The sequence below is a fragment of the Macrobrachium rosenbergii genome, chromosome 56 (genome assembly GCF_040412425.1).
Source record: "Macrobrachium rosenbergii isolate ZJJX-2024 chromosome 56, ASM4041242v1, whole genome shotgun sequence".
NCBI lineage: Eukaryota > Metazoa > Arthropoda > Malacostraca > Decapoda > Palaemonidae > Macrobrachium > Macrobrachium rosenbergii.
This window is the reverse complement of record NC_089796.1, coordinates 21,038,345-21,051,363: the sequence shown is the minus strand read 5'-3', so window position 1 is coordinate 21,051,363 and position 13,019 is coordinate 21,038,345. Positions and strand designations below refer to the sequence as shown.

At 39.0% G+C, this 13,019-nt stretch overlaps 1 protein-coding gene across 5 annotated transcripts in view; it reads right to left on the bottom strand.

Annotated features, from left to right (window-relative positions):
- The window catches only part of Tpst (tyrosylprotein sulfotransferase), a 329,702-nt gene that overhangs the window by 97,375 nt on the left and 219,308 nt on the right, over positions 1-13,019 (bottom strand). Inside the window, exon 2 of one of the 5 annotated variants that reach the window (XM_067100834.1) lies at positions 4,704-4,771. The exons of the other annotated variants lie outside the window; for them this stretch is intronic. Within the exon in view, the coding sequence (XP_066956935.1) occupies positions 4,704-4,761 (58 nt within the window). The 5' untranslated portion in view covers positions 4,762-4,771. The remainder of the gene's footprint in view (positions 1-4,703; positions 4,772-13,019) is intronic. 5 annotated transcript variants of the gene reach the window in all.

Sequence of the window (13,019 nt, the reverse complement as noted above, 5' to 3'; positions counted from 1 at the left end):
AAAACAGACGAACGAGCGAGAGAGAAAGAGAGAGAGAGAGAGAGAATGTCATATTCTTTCATATAAAGCAGGGAGAGACACTGCAAGGTCTATGCATAATAGAAACGAGAGAGAGAGAGAGAGAGAGAGAGAGAGAGAGAGAGAGAGAGAGAGAGAGAGAGAGAGAGAGAGAGAGAGAGAGAGAATTTCATATTCTTTTATATAAAGCAGGGAGAGACACTGCAAGGTCTATGCATAATAGAAACGAGAGAGAGAGAGAGAGAGAGAGAGAGAGAGAGAGAGAGAGAGAGAGAGAGAGAGAGAGAGAGAGAGAGAGAGAGAGAGAATTTCATATTCTTTATATAAAGCAGGGAGACACTGCAAGGTCTATGCATAATAGAAAACGAGAGAGAGAGAGAGAGAGAGAGAGAGAGAGAGAGAGAGAGAGAGAGAGAGAGAGAGAGAATTCTTTTATTCTTTTATATAAAGCAGGGAGAGAGAAACTGAAAGATCTACACAAAACAGAAACGACAGAGAGAGAGAGAGAGAGAGAGAGAGAGAGAGAGAGAGAGAGAGAGAGAGAGAGAGAGTCATACTTTTTATACAGCAGGGATAGAGATACTGCAGGGTCTATACAAACAGAAACGATGAGAGAGAGAGAGAGAGAGAGAGAGAGAGAGAGAGAGAGAGAGAGAGAGAGAGAGAGAGTCATACTCTTTATACAGCAGGGATAGAGATACTGCAGGGTCTATACAAAACAGAAACGATGAGAGAGAGAGAGAGAGAGAGAGAGAGAGAGAGAGAGAGAGAGAGAGAGAGAGAGAGAGAGAGAGAGAGAGAGAGAGAGTCATACTCTTTATACAGCAGGGATAGAGATACTGCAGGGTCTATACAAACAGAAAATGATGAGAGAGAGAGAGAGAGAGAGAGAGAGAGAGAGAGAGAGAGAGAGAGAGAGAGAGAGAGAGAGAGAGAGAGCTTTTGATCACACAATCTCGAGAAAAAAGTTTGTACTCTAATTAGAGGTTTCATCAAACAACTTTAGCAATAACAAAATAATTATACCACAAAAACTTTATATAATTAAACACCGGTCAAATAGCCAAACTTCTCCTTTGAATGTCTCTTTCTATTCCTTCAGAGAATTAAGTCTGCTTTTAACACAGACCACAGGACGCATTTTAATATATGACTACTGCTACGTTTTAACCTATCTTCATTATCGACTTTCTATTCCTAACCTCCCCTCTCTTCTCTCTCTTCTTCTCTCTCTCTCTCTCTCTCTCTCTTCCAATTCCTGAATTCATTAGGGCACAAGACGGGGGAGACGGCATTGTTTTCCTCGAATAAACTAATATTCCAGGAAATAATAATGAATTTCCAAGGGGACTCTGTGAGAGAGAGAGAGAGAGAGAGAGAGAGAGAGAGAGAGAGAGAGAGAGAGAGAGAGAGAGAGAATTTCAAGTTCTTTTATATAGAACGGACGAGAGAGATACTGAAAAGTCTACACAAAGCAGAAATGAGAGAGAGAGAAAGAGAGTGAGAGAGAGAGGAAGCAAAATGCATTAAGCACGAATTCAGAACGAAGGGAGGAAATGCAAATCATGCAATAAAGAAAGCAGTAAAGCAAAGAGCGAGAGGGGAACGGGAACAGGCACAACCAAAAGCAAAAAGATTAAAAATGGAAGAAAAGAGTTCGCTGAAACAACATCACCTGATGAGAGCGCTATCACGCTGACAAAGGGGAGAATGGAAAAAGGGTCCAAATAATAGGTAATGAAGAACGATGAGAGAGAGAGAGAGAGAGAGAGAGAGAGAGAGAGAGAGAGAGAGAGAGAGAGAGAGAATGAAAAACCATAAATGTCATTACAAGATATCATTGGGGGATCTGTATTGAGCGTGTGAAAAAGAGTAAGCTATAGTAGTAAGTTTTTGACATAAAACAGACGAGAGTGAGAGAAAAGTTTTTACAAAACAGAAACAGGTTGAGAGAGAGAGAGAGAGAGAGAGAGAGAGAGAGAGAGAGAGAGAGAGAGAGAGAGAGAGAATGCGTTCTCTTATGAGCAGCATGCAGTATGGGCAAAGTTAAAAAGCCAATTACAATTTGTCTGCATAAATCAGTGATCTAAACATTAGCTATACATTGAAATTAAAGATACTGGAAAGTTGTTATTCCATAGTGTTGAGTCAATTCTAACCTTCATGCAAAGTCCAGCGCATACGCCTTAAAAAATTGATTTTATCTGAAAATCTGGTTAACTCTCTCTTGGCCCACAGCCGTTCAAAATCACATTAAAATCCATCTATAACATTTTGAGATATTTCAGGAACAAAGAGACAAAGTAACAAGCATGGAGACAGAGGCATATGAAAACCCAAAACGGCCACTGAAATCTATCCATAATTCAGACCTCTTACGAACAGAACGAGACAGACAGACAGACAGACAGAGACACTCCGTTGCGGGCGGTGATAACTGACATCAGCTTCAAGAACATAAATACTTCACTGTGCTGAATTTCATCATTTTTCCTCCTCTCGCAGCAAATTTTAAAGCCCTCGGGTATTTCGATTTAATTGGCCGTGGCTCGCGACGAATTTTCTCGTCTTCTGACGCAGTTTATTGCAGAACCCACGCATATAACGACCGTCCAGTCACTTGGCAGTTGCTCCTCCTATGCATGTAATGGCACAAGTTCCTCTAACGTAACATTTTCCTTTGCATGTAACGGTGACAGCTACCCTGCAGTTGCCTTGTAGTTGCTCTTCGCAAATTGCAAACGCCACCTACAAGATTTTAGCGTTCAGACGCCCGCACTCATTTCTGGAGCGGATAAAAGAAGATTGTCGAGTCAGTGCTCTTTCTTGACAATGATACATACGCGTTGCTGAAGAACGAGTGTGACTTTAGTGGTCTGGTACAGAAGCAAGAGTCAAAGTGGGCCACAGACCCAACAGAAAACCTAAAATATGTGTAATTCCTTTACGAAGATGATTCATATTTACCTAACAATAGGTGAATTTATAACATGACAAGACTTCAATCACTGCTACACTCTTCCTTCGCCAGCCCATTCAAGAAACTCCGGTAGACATAACTTCAGCAGATTCACCCACCTACAGTACGCAACACAAGAAATTTAATTCATAAACAATCTCAACGAAAAACTACGACTTCATCAATAAGGATTTTATATACGAAATACAATTTTGTATGTTAATAAATGTGCATCCTAAGCACGCAATATGTAGGCTATAGCGTAAAGCCTTATTAAAAATGCTATCTACAAACGTGCGTATAGATACTCCTCAAAATATATAATACTCATAAAGTGCATTTGATTATACGTATGTAAACACCATGAGAAATACAATTTCTCGAAAAAAGCAATAACTGTATAGCATAAAAAAGACAATTACGAAGCAAATGTATGAACTCGGTTTTAGAACAGCGAAAGGGTGTCTGTGCTTGGTGATATGTATACGAGCATAAATGGCAGTGGAAGAGTTGATTTTTTTAGTTTGCGTTACGAAAAATTGGCAGAGAAGATACTCTTCTCAAAAGAGCTTACTCACCAAAATTGTTTAATAAAAATATGAGCACTAAACAAACAAAATTAATTCATATATATATATATATATATATATATATAGAGAGAGAGAGAGAGAGAGAGAGAGAGAGAGAGAGAGAGAGAGAGAGAGAAATAATCAACACACAATCACGTGGAACAGAAATAAATTTCTGCCTTTCAATTGAAAGACCTGGGGTTCGATCCTGATGTGAGTCAGAACACACACATTATATAGAGTATATATATATATATATATATATATATATATATATATATATATATATATATATATATATATATAAATAAATTTCTGACTCACGTCGGGATCGAACCCAGGTCTCTCAGGTGGAAAGCAAGGGCGTTTATCCACTGGGCACATACAAGTCTAAAAGAAGTTGGAACCTGAGAGCAACTGCACCTAAGGAATTACTCTGGGCAAGCTAACTGCTTGCATACCAGCGAGTTTTCCCAACTTCCTGACTCAGCAATGACCCAATAGACAACATTTCATTCGAATTATCCCTCTGAGTGAATAAGATAGAAATCATCAACACACAATCACGTGGGAACAGAAATAAATAAATAAATATATATATATATATATATATATATATATATATATATATATATATATATATATATATATATATATTGCATATATACAGACAACGTTCCGAACACAAAGTGGTTTTTGTGTGCTCTTGCCCGGAATAATAAACAATAAAAAAAGGCTTATCATTTACGTACGTACAAAAGCACAAAGAACCAGCAGAGCCAAAAAGATAGAGCAAACAACGCGACCTGCCCATAAATAAATTACCATGCGGAATCCTGTTAAAAAATGAATGGCGAAAAACAGGATCCTCGATGTCAGGTCAACACGCGACACCCATTTTACATTTTGACTTTCTTTTCCGACCTGATCTTTTATTCCTTTGGAGTTTTACGGACTGCTTGGAGAGAGAGAGAGAGAGAGAGAGAGAGAGAGAGAGAGAGAGAGAGAGAGAGAGAGAGAGAGAGAGAGAGAGACGAGGTCTGGAAAAATGGGGAAACCCGGCAAACGACGACCAGTGGAAAGTAGGTCTTGTATGTTTGTCTGTTGTGCACCTGTGAACTCATTACGAGTGCAAGGGAACCCAATTTAAAACTCACCTGTAAATACGGCTAGACCACCCACCAGTCTGGCCACCAATAACTGAGATGACGTCATTTTTACTCACCTGAAATAGAGGGGAAAATATTAACAGTCATCATACACATAGTTAACACCAAAACCTCATTACATCTTACCAACTAACACTTAAAAAAAAAAAAAAACTCTAAATACACGTGTAATTACAAACTGAAAGAACTCTCCATTACCGCACCGTTCTCTGGAGTCAAACTTGTCTCCAACTCCTTTTCCCACAAAAAACAACATTAATTAATAACACGATTTTGCTCTTCCGCAAGACCAAAGAGTAAGAATGGTCAGCTTTAGTTTTTCATTTTCAACTTTTGTTACGCTTACATTTACATGAAGGCCTATAACTTCTTTCTTTTTCAAATGTAACACCTACACATAAGTAATTTCAACGTAAACACCAAACAAACGCATTTTGATCTATGACAAAAACGAAACACAAATATACCATTTTTTCACTTACTTTTTTATTGAACAAATGAACAATTCTACAATCCCTTCCTCATTGTCAAATACCAAATTAACTTACCATTTCCTCACTGACATATCACGAACTTTATCACTCATAAACATCAAAAAAAGCAAAAACATTCTCTTTACCAATATTAAAAATAAATAGACGAATCAAATACGCACAGTTGCACAGCTGATAGACGCGTAAAAAACGCGAACTTACACTCAAGAGATATCAAAACGATCGCTCTCTTCAAGGACTAACAAACATTCTTCTCTGGTAACTAACAAACAAAAGACAACATTCCTCACTGACATACCCCAACAAAAAAGTTTCCACTGACCAACACCAGACCAAGAGCCCTCCATCACCAACGGATACTCTGTCTCTCTCTCTTCGCCAAAATATGCACTGGTTCTCCTGTCCAACACGTAACTTGACACCAACATGAGAACTTGCACCACAGAAGCGAGGCGTTCAGTTCGGGCAGCTCTCTTTCCTTCCCACATTTTAATCAATAGAAAACAGTCAGTTTTGATGCCCATCAATTCCTTCCCTAAGACAGAAGGCGAACGCACACTCTCCAAAACACAATCACCAACCCTCTCCTTATCTATCGATTCTTTCTTCATCTATCGATCGTTTACTCTACCTGTCAGTCTGCACTTTGCGGCAAAACGCCATTTGAGTAAGTTCTGCTTTTATAGGATTATTTTTTTGTTTATATATTTTCTGCTGGAGTTAAAAAAATAAGGACCAGGACATTCCAAAGCCAGCTTAGGTGATATAAGAAGAGATAAAATATATTTACATATAAATTACATAAAATCATGAAAGCATTACCAAGACTATTAAACCAGCCAGAATATAACCACGCCACACTCAAGAAAAAAGAGAGAAGAAAAATGACAAGGTAACGGGTTTCCTATGTGCGCTGAACGTGTGTTATCCATTCATATGCCACATATTCAGACTTCAACAGGACAACCTACAGGTCAGTTTACGAGAGAGAGAGAGAGAGAGAGAGAGAGAGAGAGAGAGAGAGAGAGAGAGAGAGGAAGGGTTCCTGTAACCTGTAGAATGGTTTTGTCCATTCTGGGGTCATGAATTGCAGTCGGGTCCCAACTTAGTGGGTTTGGTCGTTTTTGTCATGTCACTGAAAGCAATACGTCAGACCTAACTTTCATACGAAATACGACGTGCCACATGCAGAGAATTTTAACGTAAAACGAGGGGGTATTGCTCTGCAGGCACCATATGAGGTGAGAGAGAGAGAGAGAGAGAGAGAGAGAGAGAGAGAGAGAGAGAGAGAGAGAGAGAGAGAGAGAGAGAGAGAGAGGGGGGATTTAGGCTATATAGTACACAGGGTAAGTGATTCACAATCATCATAAGTTGTAATCGATGAGAAAAAGAGAGGGGGGTTATAGGCTATACAGTACACAGGATCAGTGATTCACAACCATCAGAAGTTGTAATCGATGAGAGAGAGAGAGAGAGAGAGAGAGAGAGAGAGAGAGAGAGAGAGAGAGAGAGAGAGAGAGAGAGAGAGAGGAAAAAGCAATTTGCCTGAAATAATGGGAGGCCGTAATTAATGATGGCACCCGTTCTCTAAACTGTGCTTTTTAACAAGGTCCTTGCATAATTCCCAGGTGTATTTTCAGAACAAACAGGCCACCCATGTTGCAGCAATACGGAGAGACATGAGTCCAGCGGAAGTACTAAGGGAGGGGAGGGTAGGCAAGGATCGTGGGGAGAGGGGGTGGAAGGTAGGCGTGTGTAAAAGAGGGGTAGGGGATGGAAGAGAGGAGGGGAATAAGTGGCAGGGGGAAAGGTAAGGGGAATGGATGCTACTCGTTTGACGCCTCATCAAAACAAACCAGCTTGAAATGTAATTTCCTCTTTCACAATATTCATTTACGATACCTGAAATGAAGTCTCTCTCTCTCTCTCTCTCCCAGGTACATGCAAGCTCTGTTGAAATGCGAATAACCTGTGTGAATATATTACTGCAAAAGTGCGGAACACAGTAAATCATTATTTTCAGCTTTGTAAATACAGTTATATATGCATATAAACACAGCTGAGGTAAGAGTGTAATGTCGTCATGAATGGAGTGATACGACAAGTCAGAGAGAGTAGATGTTAGTATAAAGTTACAGGATATTAAGATGGGTAGTGAATGGCGTGTTGAATGGCCGATAAAGTCCTGAGCGGAGCTAATGAAGAGACACAGCAGAGACTAGTAGAAGCGTTTGCAAGAAGAAGAAGATGTGAGGAAATGTGAGCAAGAGTAAGGCTATGAGGGTGAAGGGAAATCCGGAAGATGGAACAATGAATGCTAATGTGGTTGGAGAAAGAACGTTAGCAGCAGAATCACATTAGTGGCTGGTAGTCAATATTTCGGATGAAATATTGCAAGAAAGGTAGCAGGATGTGAAAAGACTGGAAGAAGCTTGGAATGTCTATAGAATGTATAACGGGACTGATGAGCAAACTCTCCTCTACGGAAGTGAGCTGTGGATGATACCAGCCAATGGAAGAAAATTGGCTGAAGCATCGAGATGTTACTGACCGGTCCCGACTTCATTCCGTCAATGCTACGAAATAAAGTCGAAACCGTTCAGGACCTACTCCCAGAATGTTATTTCTTCACCTGTGGTTCAACTTAGAGAAAAGTCACGTGTTGTTATAATCATATATATATATATATATACAGTACATACATACATACATACATACATACATACATACACACACACACACACACACACACACACACACACACACACACACACACACACATATATATATATATATATATATATATATATATATATATATATATATATATATATATATATATATATATATAAATGTCGAAACTGTTCAGACCTACTCCCAGAATGTTATTTCTTCACCTGTGGTTCAACTTATGTAAAAGTCACGTGTCACTGTAATCATACATACACACACACACACACACACATATATATATATATATATATATATATATATATATATATATATATATATATATATATATATATATATATACACATTATTATTATAATACACACACATTATATATATATATATATATATATATATATATATGTGTGTGTGTGTGTGTGTGTGTGTGTGTGTGTGTGTGAACGCGTATTCGGCGGACCTTGCCTCCAGTGGCTACCGAGCCTTTCCATTCCCAATTTATTGGAACATGCCCACAGCCTGTCCTACATCTATAAATAAATCTCCCAGGCAGCTTATGCCAATCAAACTCCGTTAATTAGTGATGGTGGAACCGAGCAATTAGCGCGGGCGTGTGGGAATGATCAACTGATTTGCAGTGAGAGAGAGAGAGAGAGAGAGAGAGAGAGAGAGAGAGAGAGAGAGAGAGAGAGAGAGAGAGAGATTGTAAATGTGATTATGATTACAAATAGGCAATTATCGGTGTGTTAATCTACTGAAGCGAGAGAGGGAGAGAGAGAGAGAGAGTCAATACTGAACTGATGCTGTACAAAAAGATAAATATAAAAGCCTGAAAATTGTTTGATTGGCACAAAAACGTCCACAAATAGACCCGAGATATTGAAATGAAAAAAAAAAAAAATCAAATTCCGAAAAAATAAAACACCTTATCTGCCTCTAATAATGAAGTAAATAAGGTGATTTAGCTGACAGTGGAACACCTTAATTGCGTCGAAAATGTTCACGTCTTGGCACTCATTCTCAAATCCAGGTCACTGGATCAGCGGCACGGTCACTGGGACAGCTTCAGCCGAAGCGATTATGTCCTTCAAGGTTAGGATGAGATGACGTCACTCTCACAAAAACAAATTCGTGAGTCATGGCTGACCTGACGAGATTATAACCACATAGCCACAGTTCTATTTATTCGTAGATTTTGCAGATAAAACGATCCTATGGCTTCACGAAGCTTTCAGAACGTTATTAAAACGGAAATTCATTTTGCGCTAAGGTTTTATCAGGGAGGTATAATGAGTTGATCATACCAAAAGTTGAGCAAACTGCTCAAAATTTAGGCCCAACCGTGTATCTGTGTTCCAAATTAAAATTATAGTGAAAATACATACACTCCTGAGTTATACAGAGTTATACAACCTTACTTCAATGAGGAACAAGTATTAAAATGAAGAAAGAATGGCAATGATATGTACACATACACAAACACGTTCCCACAACCTAGAGCGCAATTAAAAAAAATGGTGGCGTCCACTTTGTGCGTCTTCTGAATAGCTTCAATATGTTGCCAGGCTTTAATTTAACGGCTCTTAGCTTAACCTGCCCTGACCCCTGCCTCTCTCAATATCACTGCAAACTTTGTAACACAGAATAAAGCTTTTCTGCTACGCTACCATCCTTACAACCTGATGTATAACTCTCAAAAAACTAAATTTGAAAACAATAATCTGGTACGTGGAGACACCCATGTTACATTTAGAACATAAAAACTTACACATGACACTCGCATATAATTACATTCTCTACATACGAGCGCATACACACATGCATACACAAAAATGCTTCCACATATTCATAGTTACATTAACAAATGGTCAAGAGTTTAACAATCTATGTTCCTTAAGTACAGATACCGATTATATAAATATAATATATACTCACACACATTTATATATATATATATATATATATATATATATATATATATATATATATATGCGCCAACGGCAGGGGACTGGCCTTAGCCAGCTAGGAACTGCGCCTTATCATTTAGTGTATTTTAGCCAATGAGTCCTAATTGAGTGTTACAGTGTGCTGTGCGCCAACGAATGACCTCTACGAAGAAATGAAAAAGGAACTCTATATGGAAGAACAGAATGTTAGAGGTGCAATACCACAGAGAGAGAGAGAGAGAGAGAGAGAGAGAGACTGTTGTTAATACGAAAGCAAAATTAGTAGAAACAATGAGGGTTTACGTGATGTAATGTGCAAGGAAGTTCTGAGAACGACCGCAAAGAAAATGGGGCGCAATTTATTCATTTTTTGCGCAGCAAGTAATCTCAGAATTGGAGTTATTCTTTTCCAACACAAGGACATCCTTAAATACATTTGGACATCTCCAGACGCCAGCCACTGCTGTCAAATAGTTTGCACAGCTATGAACCGAGGGAGAAAAAGGATACCCGAGGAATGCTATGAGCTACAAAAGAGATGTTGGCAGTGATTACCAACTTGTCATTACGACACTAGAGCTGAAATTAAAGCACCCAATAAAAAATTTGACAAAATATCTAGGTAAAAACAAAAAAATTCTTGACGATGAGCACCAGAAGTATTCGAAATTTAAAACCAAAACAGATTTGCGGATCTAGAAACCATATATGAGAAGGAGCAGAAGATCAATGAGGACTGGATATCTCTCTGCTGGAAGAGAACAACTCAGATAGGAAGTGATAAAGCAGAAACCTTGGAGATCCGATGAGGCATGAGATACAATGAAAGATACAAAAGGTACTTGCAGTAAAAGTTCAGGGAGGGGATGAAGAGCGCAAAGTAGAACGTGGTTAGTCTAGATCGTGAAGGTCAACGATATGATATGAGAGGATATCTAGAAAAACAGGTGGACGATGTTGGCACAGCCATACATTCAAGTATCAGAAGTGGCCACCGGGTGGCCAACAGATTAATTAATAAAATATTTAAGGATGGAAATGAATAAAGAAAAATGCCTACCAAATGACAGGATGGGTCAATAACATCAGAAGAAGAGAGACAACAGCTGGATGGAACATTTTACGAGGTCATCAATAAGATTTACGAGAGAGGATAACCTGATTTGAGACACAAGAATGTGCTTATGAATGAGTTCACGGATTCTGAAGTGGAAAAGCAAAGCATCGGGCTGTTATGGAATCACTGCAGCGATGATTTTAGCTGCAACCGAAATGCTGGCTAAAATGTTTTGCAAAAAATGAGGAAAAAGCCTGATAATTAGGCATTGGAAGTCAGCACAGGTAGCACAGCAAGGAAGCATGACAATAAAGTAACTATAGAGGCATTCCATTTTCGTCCGTTGTGATGACAATGTTAAATTTTTTATAACATGGAAAAGATAAAATGCCTGATAAAATGCTCCGAGAGATAAAACAACCTTGTTTTGAAACGGCACGAGTTAAAACTCCTGCACAGATCAAATATTTGTGTTATGACATATGGTGTAGCAGTTTAAGAAATTTAAAGGCCTTCCTCTGATGGCCTTTGTTAACTGCGAGGCGGCATCTGACAGCGTCCACAGACCAGTATTATGGAAGGTCTTATTTCACTATGGCAGTCCCATTAAATATGTAAAGCTGGCTGAAATTATCCATGCAGAGTTAATGTTGACGGAGTCTTGTCAAGTGAATTTCAGTAAAGAGTGAGATGCTACAAGGGAATATTAACAGATTTCCTTTGTTGTATGCAATTCTCGAGGATTTTATACTGAAAAAAAATAAGATCATGCTAGAGTAACGACAGACACTTAACAGACTCTGATCTCGAGAAAAGCAATTCGAGATAAATCTTTGCTCTACAGAGAAGCTATTCGAGATAAATGTAAAACAAGTAATGAGGGCAGAATAAGCTATGCCCGAAGGAATGAAATAATGAAAGATGGAGATATGATTCACGAGGTTGAAACGTTCAAAAATTCAGGAGAACTGATATCCAGAACAGATTCTTGCGCTAGAATTTGGCGAAAGACTAATCAAACAATGAGCAGCCTGAATAAGATTTCAAAACCAAGTAGATTATATCTTGCATTTAAAAGTAAGATTAAACATTACTCTAGTGCAAACACGAATCACTGTTGGGAATGAACATATGTAAAAGACCTGTCGACTTGACAATAAAGCTTTAAAAAATATATAACAATTAAAATGGCAGGGTAGTTAGAACAGAATGGCATACAGAATTTAGGCCAAAGGCCAAGCGCTGTCACCTATAAGGTCATTCAGCACTGAAACGGAAATTAACAGTAAAAAGGTTAGAATGGTGTAACATGAGGAAGACCTAGCGGCTGCACTATGAATAAAGCGTTAGGAGAGGGTGGAAAGTAACATGGAAGAAAGAGAATATGAACGGAGGTACGGTAAAAGGAATGAAGGGTGTTAGAGCTCGGGGCTGAAGGGAAGCTACAAAGAACCTTAAGTAATGTATACAGTGCACCACATTAGGAGCACTGACGGCACTATCCCCCTACCGGGGGCAGGATAGTGAGAGATGATACCATAAAGGAAATAATGGAAGTCCCGTTTTCAGATGAGAAGGGGAAATGGAGATGGTTCGGATATGTCCGTCACACAACACCTGGGAGAATGGTGCCTAACAATGTCAGCTGGAGTTCTGTGAGCAACAGAAGAGTTAGAAGACCCAGACCTACTTAGATGAGAACTATGAGACAGGAAGATAAAGCACAGCCGAATTTCACAGGAGCCTTTTGCGCTCCTCGGCGTTGGAGGCGATGATGATGAGGATGATGACAGGCAAACGTACTCTTATATAAGCTTCTCAGCACCCAACCCCGTGTAATAAGTATAAGAAACTCCAGAACTGGACAATGTAAGATAATACAAAACAACATGCATGCACATATTTATGTATGTTCTACATACGCAAACATACATCTACTACAAAGTTAAGTTTACCTTAGTCTTACCAGACCACTGAGCTGATTAACAGCTCTCTTAGGGCTGGCCCGAAGGATTAGACTTATTTAACGTGGCCAAGAACCAATTGGTTACTTAGCAACGGGACCTACAGCTTATTGTGGAATCCGAACCACATTATAGCGAGAAATGAATTTCTATCA